We start from the raw sequence: 19,899 nt of genomic DNA, 5'->3' as shown, positions 1-19,899 counted from the left end.
AATGAATTGTCAACCCTATTAAGCAGATGGTGCATCATAGAAACATAGAAATGACGGCAGAAAAGGACCAAATGTCCATCCAGTCTGCCCAGCAAGATTATGGTAGTATCTGCTGGTCCATGTAGGTTACCCTCTTGCTTATCAGTTTCTCAGACCATAAAAGTCAGGACCCTCGTTGGTTGCTATTTGAATCCAATTCCCCACTACCCCCATGCTTATCAGTTTCCCACACTGTAAAAGACAGGGCCCTAGTTGGTTGCTGTTTGAATCCAATTCTCAGTTACACCTTGCCATTGAAGCAGAGAGCAAAGTATCAGGCTTATTGATTAAGGGTAGTAACCACCACATCAGCAAGTTACCCCCATACTTATTTGTTTTCCCAGACTGAAATGTCGGGGCCCCCATTGGTTGCTGTACGAATCCAGTTCCCCTTTTCCCCCTGCCATTGAAGCAGAGAGCCATGATGGAGTTGCATCAACAGTATCAAGGCTTAGTGGTTAAGGATAGTAATCGCCGCACCAGCAAGTTACCCCCATGAACTCTTTTCTTCATTTCCATTCTTTAGCCTTTATCTAATACTGCCCCCACACCATTTTGGTAGCCCTTCTCTGGACTGCCTCCATCCTATCTCTATCCCTTTTGAGGTAAGGACTCTAGAACTGAACACAGTACTCCATGTGAGGCCTCACTAAGTACCTGTACAAGGGCATTACCACCTCCTTTTTCTTACTGGTTGTTCCTCTCTCTATGCAGCCCAGCGTTCTTCTGGCTTTAGCTATCGCCTTGTCACATTGCTTTGCCATTTTCAGATTGCCAGACACTATCACCCCAAAATCCCACACTTAGTCCTTGCACATTAGGCCCCCCCCCCCCAATCACATAGAGGTCTTTTGAATTACCGCATCCCATGTTCTATTGGCTCTCTAACAAATTTTCACTCTGTATTGGATTCCTACTGCACGGCAATCCGGATGCAAAACATTCTTTCTATTCTAAATGCATAGACAACATTGGTTTTAACCCCAAGGAAATCAATTCCTTCATGTGTTTTCAATTCGACCGATTTTTTGACACATTTCGTGAGTAAGATATCTGCTCTTGTTGCTTCATTTTCTTCTGTTTCCGACTGGCCCCTTTCGGATTCGCCTCCTTCTGAACCTTTATGAAGTGATTTTGATCCTGTTTCCTCTTTAGAACTAGGACAGATCATTTCTAAGCTAAATACGTTCTGCTGCTCCCTGAATCCAAGTAATGCTATGATACTGAAGGGGATAAAAAAAGATGCTCTATTATCATCTTTATGTGTCTTTGACAATCTATACTTATCCGAGGGTTCCCTCCCTGTTTTCTTGAAGAAAGTAGTGGTCAAGCCACTCTTGAAAAAGAGTAATTTAGACTCAACAAACCGGAATAATTTCAGACCCATCTCTTCTCTTTTGTTTCTGGCCAAATTAATTGAATGTAGTGTACTTAAGCAATTGACTGACTTCATTGAGTCTCATCAAGTTTTTGATCCTCACCAGTTTGGGTTTAGAAAATCCTTAAGTGCCAAACTATTAATCTTGTCCCTCATTGACATTCAGTCGAGGTCTTAACATAGGCCACAGTTTCATTTTGGTATCATTAGACATCACCGCAGCTTTTGATACTGACGATCACTCAATGTTACTACATTACCTTCTCAATTGTGGTATTTCTAGAACTGTGCTACACTGGTTTACCTCATTTTTTTTCCCAAAGATCCCAGCACTTTGAATTCAATAATCAGTCTTTCCCATGGCCAAAATCACCACTGGTTTGCCACAAGGCTCAGCATTATCATCCATGTTATTTAACATCTACCTTGCCCCTTTGTGTAAAGTGTTAGCCAGGTTATGTGATGGATGCAAATTGTATGTGGACGACATTTAGTTTTTCATTTGGGTCCACCCCTCGTGGTCCGATACAGTTGATCTCGTGAAATTTGTGTGTTTCCTCCATTAAATGCTGGCTATCTTTCAATAAGTTTTTGCTAAATTTATCCAAAACTCAATGTTTATTAATTCAGCGTTCTTTGTCCAAATTTCCGCATGACTCCATCCTAATTAACTGTTCTTTGAATATTTGTATTCGTAATTTGGGTGTTCTATTTGACTCCGCATTATCCTTCTGTCCATTTGTAAAAAATAGACTTAGGGCAGGCTTTTATAAACTTCACGTGCTTTGTGGCCCTAAACATTTGTTGGAAAAGGCAGATTTCCAAAACATGGTACAGGCTTCTATTCTACCATTGGTAGACTACTGTAATTCCACACTCCTAGTCTTCCCTGCAGTCACACTTTGACCTTTCCAATTACTGCTAAATGCCCCAGCATGTCTGGTACAAGCAAGGATGAGCATATTTCCTCAGTTCTCGCTGATTTACATTGGCTTCTGATAGGAGAACGTATTAAATACAAGATTGCAATGATCACCTTTAATCTTATCTCCTCTGATGCCTAAACTTGGAGCAATGCACTCTTATGGCTTTACTGTCCGTCCCATCAGCTCCGCTCCTTACAACGAGACTTGTTAGATGTGCCTTCTCCCATGCATGCCAGGCTGAGTATAACCAGAGACTGTGCGTTCTCCGTGGCTGCTTTGAATATTTGGAACTCTTTCCCAGAAGCCCTACGTACACCAGACAGTGTCATGACATTTAAGACCCAGCTAAAAACCTTGCTTTTTGAACAAGGTTTTTACTAATTCCACGGACAGCCTCTGTTTTTTGTAAAAAAAATTTTTGTCTTTACTGATTTTGATTTGGTGTTTACTGCTGTGTCTGTTCGAATGTACATCACGCAGGATATGTTGCAGATCTTGGAATCATCTGCAAATAGACAAATTATACCTTCTATCCATTCTGCAATATTATTCACAAAGATACTGAACAGAACCTGTTCCATTACTGATCCCTGTGGCACTTCACTTAACACAGATCTCTCTTCAGAGTAGGTTCCATTTACCATTACATGCTGTTTCCTATCAGTCAACCAGTTTGTAATCCACGCAACCATCTTGGCACTCACTTCCAAGCTTCTCAGTTTGTTTACAAGCCTCCTATGTGGGACGGTATCAAAACCTTTGCTGAAATCCAAGTAGATGACATCAAGAGCTCATCCTCGATTTACTTCTCTAATCACCCAATCAAAAAAATCAATCAGATTTGTCAGACAGGACCTTCCTCTGGTGAATCCCTGGCGCCTTGGATCCAGCAACTTACTGGATTGTAGATCATTCAGTATCCTTTCTTTCAGCAGTATCTCCATTAATTTTCCCACCACTGAGGTGAGGCTAACCAGCCTGTAGTTTCCAGCCTCTTCTCTGCTACAAGTCTGTGAAGTGGGACTACAACTGCTCTTCTCCAATCTTACCACACCACTCCTGTTTCCAGAGATCCATTGAACAGGTCATTTAGCGGATCCTGTAGGACATCTCTGACTTCTCTTAGTATCCTGGGATGTACCTCATCTGGCCCCATGGACTTGTCAACATTCAGCTTTTCTAGCTCTTCCTATACATACTCTTCTGTAAAACGAGTTGTATCTAGCCCATTCCCTTCTACAGTCTTGTCAACCAGCAATGGTCCTTCTTGTTATAGGAACTGGCCATGGAGGCCCGCAGCCAGCTCCCTCCACTTACTGGCCTTGCGCCAGCCCAGGGGGTTCTAGTGGCGGCGGGGAGCCGCGGCGGACGCACCCTGCCGCACGGGCCTCGTGCTGGACTTCCGCCGCCAGTGCGGCCCGACTGATGCGGCCAAGCCTGCCCAGGTTCTCCAGCCTCCCGGCTGCCTTAGGCACGCATGCACATGCCCTGGATGCAGTTTAAAGGGACCTCATCAGGCGGTGCCCCAGCTCCACCCTCCTGACCCCGGCCTATGTTAAGGCAAGGCCTGCTCCCAGATCTTGCCTTGGCTTCCTTTGGCTCCCGCTCCTATACCTGGAGGTTCCTGTTCCGTGTTCCTGACCTGCTTGACCCAAGACCCACGCTTGACCCTGGACTGCAAGATTTGCTGCCTGCCTTGACCCACACATGACCCTGGACTATGAGATTCACTGCCTGCCTTGACCCATGCTTGACTCTGGACTACAAGATTCGCTACCTGCCTTGACCCACGCTTGCCCCTGGACTATGAGACTCGCCGCCTGCCAAGACCCACGCCCATATCCATGAGAATTGCCGCCTGCCACAACCCACACCCGTACCAGGACCATGAGGCTCTCTGTACCTGAGACCGCATGTAAGTCCAGCTGGCCCCGGTACCCAAGGGCTCAACCTGAGGGGAATGAGGGCTAGTAGTGGTGAAGCCCCAGTGGGGTCTCAGTCTCTCTCCGGCCTCGCCCACTGTTGTTCCACCTCATCCATTTTCTCCCAGTCTTCTAGGTCTTCCTCTAGGTATATCCCCATATTTTGAAATTCAAAACTCAGGTCTTCATGTGACTTCTTTGTATCTTATTCGCGAAATCAAACCATACCATCTAATGATCACTTGTATTCAGGTGGGCACCTGTCTAGACATTAGAGACATTATCCCCATTTGTGAGCACTAGGTCAAGTATCACACCTTCCCTCGTGGGTTCCATTACCATTTGTTTGAGCATTGCCCCTTGGAGGTCATCCACTATCTCTCTACTTCTTGTAGAATCCGCAGAAGGGATATTCCAGTCTACATCCGTCAGATTAAAATCTCCAACAAGCAACAACTCTTCCCTTCTTCCCCATCATTTTTATGTCTTTTATCAGATCTCTGTCCAGCTTTTCTGTCTGAATTGGAGGCCTGTAGACCATACGGATGTAAATGGAAGCATCATCATCTTTTTTAGGATAGCCCATAATGCTTCTTCCCTACCTCATGTCCCTTGCATTTCAATTGCTTGGATATTGTTTCTGACATAAAGCACTACTCCTCCCCCTTTCCTATCCTCACTGTCCTTCCTTAATAAGTTATAGCCAGGATGGCCATATCTCAGTCATGTGACTCCTTGAACCATGTTTCTGTAACAGCAATGATCTCCAGGTCTGCTTCAATCATTAAAGCCTTCAGGTCTGGGATTTTATTGCCCAGACTACGAGCATTTGTGCTCATAGCTTACCAGCTTCTCTCCTTCAGGTTACTGCTCTTCTTGGACTTCTTTTCTTCCTTATTTAGCTGACTTGTTATTTTCTTCACCCATTTCTTGGAGATGTCAGGGTGACATTCCAATTTCCTTTTGCAACCTCCATTCTCTAGTTTAAATGCCTTAAGGTGTAGGCTTTGAATTTATCAATTAGGATCTTTTTTCCTGCCACAGGCAGATGCAAGCCATCTTTGACATAGAGCCTTTTACTGTTCCATATATGGCCCCCAGCCCCCAATATATCCAAAACTTTCTTCCTTACACCAAGTTTTGAGCCATGCATTGCAATTATCTATATGGCTTAGCCTCTCCTTCCCCTTTTCTTGAACAGGTAACACTTCTGAAAAGGCAATAGTCTTCGCATGTAACTAATCTGCTTCCCAAGAGTCTGAAAATCTCTCTGTACCACTTAGATGCTGTTTCTAGCAAGGTCGTTGGTTCCCAGATGTATGATAATGTCAACTTCAGAATCCTTACTTTCTTCATCGATTGCATTGATTATCTGATTAGCATTTCTACCAGCTGATGATCCTGGAAGACTTTTAACTGTAGTGTTCCCCTCAAAAAGAGTTCCCAAATTAGAGCCTCTGATGACTGAGTCACCCAGAGCACTGAGCTTTTTCTTATGGTTTTTGATTGTATTATGGAATTTCTGTGTGTATTGGGTTTCTTCTTTCCTTTCAGATCCCACTGCAGTCTCCATTCCTAGATCATTTTCATTATCCAATACAGAGAAGGCATTTTGTACTTGTGTCACTTGAGAGAGTGAGTGTCTCCACATCACAGGTCTTATTCTACCAGAGCCCACTGTAATCCATTTATTCTTGGGTTTCTGGATGCTCTGAGTAAGTGGAGGAGGGCATATGGGCTGCACTATAGTTAGGTGGCTAACTATAAGGTTGTTGTGTATGTTCAGAGGTGCAGCTACACTGCTCAATATACTAGCCAAGTTAGCTGGATAAGTTTATTTGGATAACTTGCTCAGCTGGATGATGGCTGAATATGGCCTCAGTACGTCTAATTTAGGTCATAAATTAGACATAGTCAAAGGTTCTTATAGAAATCAGGTAGAAAATCAAGATGATGAATTTGTGGTGTATAATTGATCAGTAAGACACATGCATGGAAGGATTTTAGTAGCATGATATTTTTGTACCCATAACACTGCTCATTTGCTCCTTGTCATTTAATGAATCGTATTAATTCAATCATTTTTTTTTTAGGAGGACTTTAACCATTCTGTTTATAAATCAAGACTACTAAAACTTCCTCTGGATGACCAGCAGTCTGGTAAAAACCATTTGCTTTTTTAATGCTATCTCATCATTTCAGTTATACACCAAGGGGGTTATTTTCTAAAGGTTTATCGTGTGCGATAGGAAGTAAATGACTGGGAGGGGTGGAGTCGGGGTGGGAAGGGGAGGAATCGGGGCGGGGAGGGGGAGGAGTCGGCTGCGGCACCGCTGCTGGCGATAATGTGAGGAACATTATCCTTGGCAGTAGCGCGGCGAATAGCACCACCTTTTACGGTGGTGCTATTTGCACAAAAGGTTGCAGCCGGCCACACCGCGGCTTTTCACAGGCCCACCCCTCCTTCGCCCTGCCCTGTTTTTCGCGGGATTCATCATTCTGCGAAGAATGATGAATCCAGCCCCAAACTTGCTGAGTATCTTTTGGTCTTTAACCTTATTTGTCTCAGTTATTGTTGTTTCCTGCTGTCCTGGGTTTATCTTCATTTTGTGCAAAGGACCAAAATCAAGAAAATAGCCTACTTATATGAGAGTTATCACTTCTGTGTATTATTTCAAAAGCACATACAGCAAGTAGCAGTACTATAAGTTTTGGGGCCGATGCAATAAAGTGCGCCCAACCTAGCGCATAGGTTTACATGTGGTTGGATGCATTTTTTGGACGTGCTAGACTAGAACCCGATGCAATAAGGGGATTAGTGCATCCAAAACAGGCACTCAAACAAACGTGTAGACGATAGTGCTCTTCACATGTAAATTCCATGCAGATGAGTCTATTAGCTATTACTCTCAATGCAGAAAATCACTGGGTAACCAATGCACACTTCTTAACTCTGCAAATTTAACTCCAGTCCCGGAGGTGACATTAAGTCAATCCGTGAGTCAAGGGCACATGAGAAATTTAAAAAACATAATGCGATTCTTAAATATACTGCTTGCAGTGTTTAAGAATAAAGATTATATAGTGTAAATTATTGATGTAAAAAAAATGTGGACGCACAATATATGTGCACAATATACACGCTCCAGGCTGATTTCACCTCTTTTGGGCATGTATAGTGTGTACGTATACTGGACAAAATCAACCTGAAGTGGGATAAAACAGACGCTCTTATTGAGCGTTCATTGCAATTGTGGGCGCCCATTGCATTTGAGCACTAGGGATGCACAATTCTTCCCTAGTGCATCCTTTTTACCGCAGCAGCTCATTTACATATTGCATCGAGTGCCCAGGAGACGTGGCTGTGCATGCGTAGGGAAAACGGGCGCTCAGTACAAATGCCCATTTTAACACTTATTGCATCAGCCTGTTTTAGGGCAATTTCATAAGGTTTTTCCATGAGTAAAGCAATGCTTTACCGACAGAAATATGGGCTTTTAAAATTGCCTACCTTACCTGTGGTTAAAAGTGCATGTAAACGTTTAGTCAAAGATAGAGTGGGCATTCCTGGGGATGGAGTCTGGGCAGGGTTGGCGCTCATGCATATACTTTTTTGATTTTAAAAAGAATGCATGTAAATTTCCAGGGAAGAAGTAAGTACCTGCACAAATAACAGGGACAGGGCTGTGCGAGTACTTTTTTCTGATCCAGTTTTCAAAGGGAACTTTTTCCTTTCAAAAATTGGTATAAAGTCTACAGTTAAAAATTATCCTCAGACTTTGCACTTCTGCACAGAGTTTGAAAGTTACCCTCACAACTGTATTACCAATACCATTATTATTTAGAAAAGTGCTACAAATTAATTCATGTTGAACAGGATGCAGTGTAGTTTCTCATGTATGACATGATAGTCATTAGAGACCAATCTGATCCACTCAGGGCCAGTGGAATCAGTAGGCGATCTAGGAGACCACTTAGAGCGCCACAGTTTTGAGGGGGGTGGGGGTTAGCAAGACTAGACCAGGTTGGCATAGCAGGAGGAGCTTGCCAATGTGCTTTCTATACTTCCTCTACCTTCCTTGTTTTGCTGACTTTCTCCTGCGACGACTGCTTTCAGTAGCAATGCAACCCAGCTTCACGTGCGGGTTTGCGGCCAGTACTGAAACTACCGGCCGCACTCCCAGTTCCTCACCTGTGGCTACTGGAGCTGGCAAAAATGCTCCCTGCCACTCTCTGAGCACATGCTGGGGGGGGGGGGGGGGAGGAGAAGAGAGGAAGAGAAATGCTTTTGCAGCTGCTGAGGGTGGGGAGAAAGGAAAAGGAATGCTCCTGGGGCTGGGTCGGGGGAGGGGAGGAAGAGGACTTTTTCTGGGGCTGGGTTGGAGGGGGAGAAAGGGAGGGAGAGGAATGCTCCTGTTGCTGAGTTTGGGAGGGGGATCCTTGTACCATCCCTGGATCCACCAGGTATAAGGTAAATTGAGACTCTTGCTGATGGCAGTCCAGAGAAGGGCTACCAAAATAGGGCATTGCCTAGTCCATAAGCTCTAAGAAAGGAGACCTAAGGAGCTGAATATGTATACCCTAGAAGAGCAAAGGAGAAAGGTGAGATAACAGAGACAGTCAAATATCTCAAAGATTTAAGTAATGCACTAAAGACAAGCATTTTTCATTGGGAAAAAAGTTCTAGAACAAGAGGGCATGATATGAAGCTAAAAGGAGGCAGACTATGGAACAAAACAAGGAATTATTCACAGAAAGGGTAGTGGGTACATGAAACATCCTCCCACTGGAAGTGCTGGAGGCTAAACAGAAATAGAATTCAAGAAAGCATGCTATAAGTAGGAATTGTAAAGCTTGTGATTGGATACACTGCAAGGTTGCTCAGGAATATGCAAACTAGATGAGTCTTAACAAATGTCATTTTCTATGTTTCTATATACAGTACCTGTTCCCAGGTAATTTGTCCAGCTGAGAATCTATAATCATATTTAAATCCCTCCTAAAATAATAGGAACTATGGTTAGAGACAAGATTTGCAATGTAAAATTGATAACAAAGGAATGAGTATAGTTATTGAGAGCATAAACCAATGTTAATATAATTGGTCGTGTGTTTTCTTTTATGAGTCGAGTGTTTTGACTGCAGCGTCGAAAGGGTCGACGTAGATGCCTGGTGAGCTTCGATGTGGAATGCATCGGACTTGATGCAAGATGTGTCGGTCTCGAGGTCGAATGCGTCGATCTCAACTCCTTCTGTGTCAGTCTCGGCGCATGTGTCGACCTCGACTCCTTCTGCATTGAATGCGTCGTTATTGATGCTTCGTGCGTCCGTTTCGAAGCACTAAGCGTCATCTTCAATTTGTGCGTCAGAGTGGAGGATCTTGATTTCGGTGCCGAGTGCTTCCCATCCCCTTGAGTTTGTTTCGTCGTTGGAAGTAGTGTCAATATGTCCGACATTGTTTCGACAGCCTTTGAATCTGAAGGCCACGGCGCAGGTATGGGGATTGATTTGTTTCCGCTCTGCGTCGAGGGGTTTGGATGTATGCCTCGCGCTCGTTGTATGCGGGTTTCTTGTAATTGCCTCACCCTTTTTCCAGGCCTGGAGATCTACTGAGGCCGCTCTTTTCGCCGATGGGGCCTGTTTTTTCGTCGGTCCCGGCGAAGATTGTGTATCTGATGGGGGGGGGGGTGCGTAAGAGCCCTTGTTCCCCGACTTCAATTTGAATCTTCTAGGCCCGCTGCCGCTGGGCCCTCGGAGACATCCGTCCACAATGTGGGCAGTCACTTTGAATATGATCGGGTCCTAGGCATCTGAAGCACAAATCATGTCCATCTGTAATGGACATGATTTTGCCATATACACAGGGTTTAAATCCCAGCTGCCTACTCTACTTTTTAGACATCATTCTTTTGAAAAAAACTTTTCTGAGGAGAAAAGAAGCTCCGCGTGCGATCCTGCGCGCGGAAAAAACAGACTGAGGAGAAGCTGTTACTTTCCTGCGTGGGAATCCACGTGCAGCCGCAGAGGACAAAACTCTGACCTCTGCTTGGGGAAGCTCCGCCTCCCGGGACATGAAGACAGCTCCCATGACAGCATGGCTAATTCAGCTTGCTATCGACGGGAAATAGAAGGACTAGGGGGCACTCCATGAAGTTAGCATGTGGCACATTTAAACCTAATCGGAGAAAGTTCTTTTTCACTCAACGCACAATTAAACTCTGGAATTTGTTGCCAGAGGATGTGGTTATGCAGTTAGTGTAGCTGTGTTTAAAAAAGGATTGGATAAGTTCTTGGAGGAGAAGTCCATTACCTGCTATTAATTAAGTTGACTTAGAAAATAGCCACTGCTATTACTAGCAACGGTAACATGGAATAGACTTAATTTTTGGGTACATGCCAGGTTCTTATGGCCTGGATTGGCCACTGTTGGAAACAGGATGCTGGGCTTGATGGACCCTTGTTCTGACCCAGTATGGCATGTTCTTATGTTCTTATGTTAAGATTGGAGAATTTAAACCATCCACATTCCAGGTTACATATTTTTGTAGGATCCACATACCAGATTAGTTAAAAATATAATGAATACTTATTTAAGTACTATTTTAAATTAGAAGGCTGATTCCCAGCTCGAGCAGCGGTGTCCAAGAAGGTACAGCTATTTCAGTGTTTCCAAAGCACCTGATTTCCAACCTCTCAAATTTCTAAGACAATTACATTTGCTCCCCACAAGCCTTCCCTAGGGATATTGATTACATTTCAAAAATGTACCTTCAGACAAATTTCAAAAATGTACCTTCAGACAATCCCCCAAAGAATCGCTCCATGAATGCAGAATACCTCCAACTTCTTCAACATGAGCTGTCTGACCTCCTTGCCATATATGTGGTGGAGCCAGCCCCAATACCACAAGGAAAAAAAGGATTCTACTCCAAATACTTCCTCATACTGAAAGTAAACAGATGGTCTCCATTGCCCTAACCTTTCTGGGTTGGTTCCTGCACTTAGAGAGAGTGCACCCCAATAGTTCACCCAGAGATCATTCCCTAAATCATATAGGGCACCCATTCAAGGCTGGCTGGTGCTTAACCCAACCCAGAGAAGCAGGAGAAAATATTGGGCCAAAGAAAATCCAAAGCCAGTTAGCCGGAAAACTCACAAGTTATCTGGCTAAATGGCAAGTTTTGAACATCCCCGGTATTTATCTGACTAAGTAATTATCTGGTTAAAATTTAGCTGAAACAAGTAAGGGGTGTTTTGAGGGTGTTCTGGATTAGAGTTGAGTTAGCCAATTAATTTATCCATCTGTAATCCCTGTGATGGTGGAGCCCAGATAACAGTTCCAGAGGTCATATCTCACGTTTCTATTAAAGGTGGAACACTGCTATTAAGCCATAAGATGTATTTTCCAAGGTATCCTGCACAGCGGAAAAAAATACCTTTCAAGGCCCTTCGCATTGCTTAATTTTAGGTCCCATGTAAATATATTGTATACAGCACTGATGAACACAGCATAAAAATAACAATGTCACCACTCAATGAAACACATGAGAGTTGTTTGTAGTGTTAGGATTTGTAGGTATGTGGGTCCTGGGCCGAGGTAAGAGATGGTACCGCCCACAGGGAGGAGCCCTATGAGCCTCACCATCGGGAGGTGAGGTCTCAGCTGACGTCAGACACAGATAGACTACTAGAGTCTTTATTAAAGAAGTAGAGTTGCACTGCCCGTGGAGCGGGGAGTGCAGGAGAACGTTACACAGGCACGGGGTGCCACAGAGTCTTTGAAGTGGGGAATACCCAAGGAGGATACCTCAGTAGAGATGATATGACAATGGTCTGCAGAGCGGAGTACACTGATGAGGCTCCTCAGTAGAGATGATTCGGTAGTGGTCCGCGGAGCAGGGAACACCAATGAGGGTTCCTCACTAGAGATGATACGGTAGCGGTCCGCAGAGCGGGGTACACCGATGAAGGTTCCTCACTAGAGATGATACAGTAGTAGTCCACAGACGGAGTACTCACAGTAGCAATGGTTCCAGGTGAAGCCACGGGGAATGAGGCAGGCAGCAGTCCAAAATGTAAGGCCTTCAGAGGAGCAGATAGTCAGAGACGAGGACGGGCCCCCAAGGAGCGGGTACCCGGGATGTCTCAAGCCGAAGAAGCAGGAGCTGGAACGGACGTCTGTAGTGAGTGAAGCAGATTCAGCAATGAGGGAACTCATTGCCAAGTCGTAGGCAGATAGGGCCAGCTGGCTTAAGAGTCCGTGAAGATTGATGTCATCGGGGGGGGAATGCCCCCGAGGTTCTCACCATGATGTGCTTAAGACTGGCCCGAGAGCGCGTGCGCGCGCCTAAGGAACTCCAAAGGCAAGATGGCGCTCGGCATCGTCCATGCCGAACAGGGAAGCCTGGGAACAGGAGCGCGAGCAGGCTGGTGATAGCTGGCGGACACGGCCAGTTCACCCAATGAAGTCAAAGCAGGGAAGCAAGAGGTGAGCAACAGCGGTCGCAGCCATCTGCGACTGACAGGCGTAACATGTAGGTTTCCAACTTTTCTCTTTTACTGATAAGATGGACATGATGAAATAAAGTTCTTTACAGCTGATGTATTCTCTTTTAAGATGTTATAAGTACTTTTCAGTAAGTTTGTGACTTCTTGCAGTCTTTCTTAAATCAGATGTTTAAGCCAATTGATTCAATACTTTTAAGTTATTGACGTCTCATAGTCTCTCTCTTGTTCGAGATATTAAAGCAATTTAATTTACTTCTTAAGTTGAGGTATGTCTTCCCTCCCATTGGAAATAAGGCAAATTAATGGCTTCCCTCCTAATATAGGTGATGTATCTTTTGATGGAATTTATATTACACAGTCATTTTTTCTTCTACCACCTTTTTGTGGTTTTCTCCTTTGATCTCAGTTTCATCACTATACCTGAAAGGCACACGTCCTCCTCCTTTCTCCCTAATTAAGTATCATGAAGATTCCTGAGACTCCTCTGCTCCTCATCTTTTTTAGATGTTCATGGGCCTGGTTGGGGTCCACTCCAACTCCTTTCTCCTTTCTCCTTTCTCTCCTTCTTCTCCTTAGGATGGCTGAAAATCATCTTCTCCTTGGATCTTGATAATCCCAGATTCTTCCTGCTGGAAGGGAACCTCTCCCTCGTTATAGCAAAGTAAAAATTAAATTAACTTAATTGAGTCCCACGTTGTTGAGCAATCCAAACTTAAATAAATTAATTAGAGGTTTAATGGTAGATTGGAAGGGTGGAAAGAAACTCCCATCCAAATAATATGCACCATGTAGACAGAAGTTAATCAATAGAAAATTAGAGAACAGCACAGGACAAACTGCCGCTCTAAATCAAAAGGGGAATCCATAAGATAAAATGGTGCTCTGGCTCTAAGTGCCAGAGGGACATACCATTTACCAGCTATAAACCCACAATGTTATCCTGAGGTCTCTCCCCACACCAATTGGTATATTCTTCTATCTAACTCTAGTAGGGGACTAACAGGATGCCTACAGAGCTAAATCTGATATTAGGAGTTAGCCAAATAAGTTAATCAGTTAATTCTAAATGTGGCCAGAAGCAGGTCTGAAGTGCTAAAAGTGCCAGATTGGGATTGCTGTAGCAGCATACAATGATCCTAGTTGAAAATTGGCATTAGCAAAGGTACCAGAAGGTTAGGAAGGTTAAGGTTGGGATGGGGTTGGGGGAGGGAGTAAGGCACAGGAGGATTTCAATCTTTAAACATAATATGGAACCAGGGAGGGAAGGCTGGCCCAGATTCTTTCCACGTTTGCATGCCACATTTTCTCTGAGGGCTTTGGTGGGGTGAGAGAGGCTCGGCATGAGAGGGCCTATGCTTTAGAGATTGGGGTTGGAGGGGCAGTGATTGGGCTACTAGTCCTGCCAGCAGGCCTGGCGCAACCAGGTGTGCATACCGTGCATTTGCATGTGGCGGCACACCCGGGGGAGGCAGCGAGCTGGCAGCAGCAAGAGAGGCCGCGGGGCCACCGGCAGCCAAAGAAGGAGAGAGGTGCAAACCGCTGGCACTCAAGGCATCATCAGAGAGGACCATCTCCATTTGCATGTGCGCACGCCGGCGTAAAGCTTCTGCTCTCCCCTCCAATCAGGATGGCTCGCGAGAGAAAGACAGTGGGAGGGTGGGTGGGCAGGAGAAGGACGCTCGGCACGATGGCTTGCCTAGGGCAGCTGAGCCCCTCGCATCGGCCCTGAATGAGGGAGGGGGCAGCATGGAAATTGTCTTCATGGGCAGCACAATCGCTAGCACTGGCCCTGCCTACCAGGTTCTTTTTTTTTTTTTTTTCTTTCACTGAGCAGCACAACTTAACCAGCTACATTCATTTGAATATCACCGATTAAGGGAAAAGTTATCCAACCACATGATATTTAAGAGATAACTTTAAACCTAATCAGCTATCCTCCTAAAGATAGCTGGATAACTTTAATTTAGGATATTCAGCGGGATGTTTATCCTACTGAAGATTCTGGATAACATATCCAACTAAAGATATCTGGATAAGTTATCTGTGTTTTTTAATATTGACCTCACAGAGTACAGCTTCATTTTAAACACTTGTACGGTGCATTAGGACCTATTAATGGTATTAGGATACAAATGAGCATGTGATTAGCAGGCTCTTTAACTATAAAACAGCAAATATGTCTCTCAGTTACATAGAAGTCTTAGAGATACACTCATAAGTACTTGCTGACTAAAGGAGTCCTTGTATTCTTCAATGTGCCTCTGTCCTCTTCCCTCCAATATAGAGCACATTGTATTTCTACATATATGGTGATAAATGATAAAATGTGCGAATGGATAAGTGATGGATAAGAACCAGAAACTAGGTAGCTATTGTAAAAGTAGAAATCTACATCTCAAGTAAATATGCAGCTGTTATGTGCGCCGGCCACAGCAGACCCGTGGCTCGGCCCCTTTAACTTTTCAAAGTGATCCAGCACCTGATCCCTCATCTTTGGCGGCTGCCGGCTCCATCCTCGGGCCACCCCTGGGGCCTCCGGCTCTGCTACAGCTCCTGATGCTCCGCGTCGGGCCTCTCCGCGTAGCCCGCAGAGAGACGCCGTCCCAACCAACGCCGCACCCCTCCCTAGGAGCGCGCATGCGCACAGCTAATCCTTTAATAGGGCCTGCGTGTGCCTAGAGAGGGGCGCGGTGCTGGTTGGGACGGCGTCTCTCTGCGGGCCATGCGGAGAGGCCGGACGTGGCGCATCAGGAGCTGTAGCAGAGCCGGAGGCCCCAGGGGCGGCCCAAGGACAGAGCTGGCAGCCCACAGCCGCCAGAGACGAGGGACCAGGTGCTGAATCACTTTGAAAGAGGTGAGGGATCCGAGCTGCGGGTCTGCCACTGCCGGTGCTCATAACAATACCCCCCCTCTATGCCTCCCCCTTGGAGGTCTGGGTTTGCCTGGATGGGCACGATGAAACTGGAGGTGGAGTTTCTTATCCAGGATGTTGCTGGCTCCCATGAATTTTCTTCAGGGCCTCAACCCTCCCAGGAAAGGAGGTATTCCCACCGGCGGCCCCTATGGTGGACATCAAGGACTTTGAGGACCTTTTAAGTGGTGTCGGTCTCCGCAAGCAGCGGAGGAGGTGCAGGAGCCTTTCATGAAGGCCAGGATAGGACCACAGGTTTTAGGAGTAATATGTGAAACGTATTGTGGATTCCCAATGTAGGCAGCAGCCAAAGTTGGTAAGTTACTGGTCTGACATGACGAATGATTGGAAAAGGTCAAATATTCCTTGGTGCAAACCTCTGAAAAGGTATCTTGAGTCGAATATAATGGGTGCTTAACCAGACTTTCTGACCAGGAACTAACTCAGGAGCCGAGCATCGAAGGCTGTCAGCAGATCTCTTGGCCCGGGAAGCAGCCTGGCGTAAGCAAAGGTTCCAAAGTGCCTTGAGGGCATCGGCAGTGGCTTGCGCAGCAGGAGAAGGCACTGACAATGGTATGGGTAGAGGTGGTCGTGGTTGACTCCCGTAAACGATGGAAAGGGGCGACGTACCTGTAGCAGTGGCAATGTGGGAGTTGTGAGAGAACTCCGCCCAAGGAAGAAGCTCCGACCAATTGTCCTGATGATCGTTTATATATGCGCGGAGGAAGGACTTCAAGGAGTGGTTTGTATGCTCAGCTTGTCCATTGGCTTGAGGATGGTATGCTGTTGTTAAACTGATGTTAATGCCAAACATTTTACAAAGGGCACGCCAATATCTGGCGAATTGTGAGCCTCTGTCAGAAACAATGACCTTGGGTAAGCCGTGTAGTTGGAAGATGTGATGAAAGAACAGGCGTACCAATTCGGGTGCAGATGGTAGGCCAGGTAGTGGAACAAAATGGTCCATTTTGGAGAATCTGTCAATTATAACCCATATGACCGTGTGGCCTTTAGATGGTGGCAAATCCACGATGAAATCTGTGGAAAGATGTGTCCACGGTTCTTCAGGAGCTGGAAATGGCTGAAGTAAATCCCAAGGTCGTCCGACCAGGGATTTCTGTTCAGCGCAAGTACTGCAGGAATCGACGTACGCTTTAGCATCAGAGTCCATAGTGGGCCACCAGAAGAACCGCTGGAGCAGCGCTAGGGTTTGCGCTCGCCCTGGGTGATTCAGCAAATTTAGAGTCATGTGCCCAGCAGAGGACTCTTTCCTGAAGTCGACGGGGCATCACAGTTTCCCCAGTAAGAACAGGATGAGTAGCTGAAAGAGAAATGCAGGCTAGGTCAGTAATATGACCGGGTTCATCGGGATTGTCTTCAGATTCAAATGAGCGTGATAGGGCATCTGCCTGAAGATTTTTCTCTCTGGGCGGTAGCGAAGCTCGAAGTTAAATCTAGAAAAGAACAGACTCTATCGGGCTTGATGGGCATTAAGACATTGGGCTTGGCTCAAGTATTCCAGGTTTTTATGATCTGTGAACACTGTAAATTTATGTTGGGCGCCCTCTAGCCATGGGCACCATTCCTCCAAAGCCAGCTTGATGGCGAGTAACTCGCGGTCTCCAATGCTGTAATTTTGTTCTGCAGCAGAGAATTTGCGCAAGTAGAAGGAACACAGGACAGCGGATCCGGATGCAGAGCGTTGGTTCAGGACCGCCCCCGCTCCATTCGCAGAGGCATCTACCTCAACCAGGAAGGGATGATTAGGGTCCGGATGATGGAGGCAATATCCAGTTAAGAAAGCCTCATTGAGGTGGTGAAAGGCAGAGATAGCCTCCGGGGTCCAGTTTCGGGTATCCTGACCCTTATGGTTCAAAGCTGTAAGAGGAGCCACCAATGTAGAGTAGTGTGGTATAAAGTGGCGGTAATAATTTGTGAATCCTAGAAAACGTTGACGTGCCTTCAGGCCCATCTTGGATTCCTTTTACTTTCACAGGATCCATCGAGAACGCTTGTTGGGAGATTATGTACCCCAGAAAGGGCAAGCTGGATTTTTCAAACAGGCCCTTGTCCAATTTCGCGATGGTTCTCCTGAAGACGTTGAAGTACCGTACGAACATCGGTATGGTGCATGGCCAGGTCCTTGGAGAAGATGAGAATGTCATCCAGGTACACCACAACTTTGATGTACAAGAGATCCCTGAAGATTTCATTAATCATTCGCTGGAAAACTGCAGGTGTGTTACAAAGGCCGAAGGGCATCACTAAATATTCGTAATGTCCATCTCTGGTGTTGAAAGCAGTCTTCCAGATGACATCAGGGTGAATACGCACCAAGTTGTAGGCTCCGCGTAAGCCTAACTTGGTGAAGATAGAAGCTCCGTGTAGCCGATCAAACAATTCAAATATCAAAGGCAGAGGGTACTTGTCCTTGAGAGTGATCGCATTCAGACTGCGGTAATCGATACACAAAAAAGAACCCTTGCGCCAGCAGGGGAGGTCGAGGGGTGAATGAATCCCTTCGCAAGATTCTCCCAGATGTATTCCATCATGGTCTTGGTCTCGGGAAGAGACAGCGGATAGGTATGCCCTGGGGGGGGGGGGGGGGGGGTGCGTGGTTCCAGGCAGAAGATCGATGGGACAATCAAATTTCTGAAGAGGAGGTAGGAGGTCCACCTTCTACTTCGAGAACACCTCTTCGAAGTCTGCGTAGGGAGAAGGTATGCCTGAGGAAGTGGTTCCCAGAGGAACCACTGGTGGGGGCGCCACTTTATGAAGGCAAGTCTGGTGACAGGTAGAGCCCTATTCTGTCAGCTGGAGAGACCCTCAATCAAATTGGGGAGAGTGACATTGGAGCCAAGGTAGTCCCAAAACTACCAGGCAAATGGATTTCTCTAGAACCAAAAGTTCAATTGCTTTGGAATGGAGAACGCCAGTAAGGAGTCGAACTGGCACTGTGGTTAAGGAGATTTGACCGTGCAACGGTTCTCCATAAATTGAAGCAATGCATAAGGAAGTCTCGAGAGGACGGGTATTGATACCCAGGAGTTGAATAAGGTCTTTAAGGATAAAATTACTACCTGCTCCGGAATCCACCAGAGCAAGGACAGGAAATGATCGAGAGTCCCAGACTATAGTAATAGGCATGGAGAGTTGAGGGGCCGGGGACATTGCACCCAAGTGAACTTAGGCTGGGCAGTTTTCCTGGATGGACTGGGCAAGTCTGTAGATGATGGCCGGGTGCTCCACAGTACAGACACAGGCCTGTTTGTCTCCGCCTGAGGCGCTCTTCCGGGGACAGGTGCCCACGACCCAACTGCATGGGTTCATCAGACTCGGCCACAGCAGAATTCCTACTAGTAGTAGGGTTGGTAGCAGGTGGCGAGTGGGAACAGACCCAAGAGGGTTTCTTGGGCATCCGATTCTCCCGGTGATGCTCTTGGAGATGATGGTCAATTCGGCCAGTTAGATTGATATGATCTTCGAAAGAGGAACGGAGCTCTCGTGGTGTCAACTCATCCTTTAGTTGCGGGGAGAGCCTGTCCAGGTAGATAGCTCCCAGGCAGTCCTCCTGCCAAGCGAGTTCGGATGCTAAAGTCTGGAATTCAATGATATAGGCGAAGAGGCTTCTTTGGCCTTGTCGAAGGTGTAGTAGACTTGTACTTGCCATGGCATGCTGCCCAGGATCATCAAAGATTCGCTGGAATATGGCCACGAACCGAGACAGTTCCTGTAGGAGTGAGTCCGATTGCTCCCACAAAGGAGAAGCCCATGCCAACGTCTTCCCTTCTAGGTGAGACAAGATGAAGGTGACCTTGGTTAATTCATCTTGAAAGATGGAGGGTTGAAGAGCAAACTGCAAATAGCACTGGTTAATAAACCCTCTGCACAGTTTGGAGTCACTGTTGAAATGAGGCGGGGCTGGCAGGGCCAGTAGGGCTCTGGAAGAGGAAGTAGACAGCTGTGGCAGAGAGGAAGCTGTCACTGGAACTGAGTTGCTGGACATGGCATCTAGCCGTGTATGCAGATGCTCGAGGGAAGAGGCCAGAGCCTTGAGAAACTGTTGCTGTTCTTGTACCTTTAGGGCCAAGCCAGGAATAGCCTGGAGGGCACACGCCTCTGCCGAGTCCATGACCTTTGCAATCTGTTGCACTGGAGGTGGACCCTTGGGCTGAGGTGGGTTTGACGCTAACCTTAGGAGGGATCCTACGGGTC

At 46.2% G+C, this 19,899-nt stretch overlaps 1 protein-coding gene across 4 annotated transcripts in view; it reads left to right on the top strand.

Annotated features, from left to right (window-relative positions):
* Nucleotides 1–19,899, top strand: part of ADAM22 (ADAM metallopeptidase domain 22) — a 730,321-nt gene that overhangs the window by 405,902 nt on the left and 304,520 nt on the right. For all 4 annotated transcript variants that reach the window (XM_029588789.1, XM_029588790.1, XM_029588788.1 and 1 more), the window contains exon 7: nt 6,359–6,425. In XM_029588789.1, the coding sequence (XP_029444649.1) occupies nt 6,359–6,425 (67 nt within the window). The remainder of the gene's footprint in view (nt 1–6,358; nt 6,426–19,899) is intronic.

The sequence above is a fragment of the Rhinatrema bivittatum genome, chromosome 2 (genome assembly GCF_901001135.1).
Source record: "Rhinatrema bivittatum chromosome 2, aRhiBiv1.1, whole genome shotgun sequence".
Lineage (NCBI taxonomy): Eukaryota > Metazoa > Chordata > Amphibia > Gymnophiona > Rhinatrematidae > Rhinatrema > Rhinatrema bivittatum.
The sequence above is the reverse complement of the archived record's forward strand: the minus strand, read 5'-3'. Positions and strand labels throughout refer to the sequence as shown.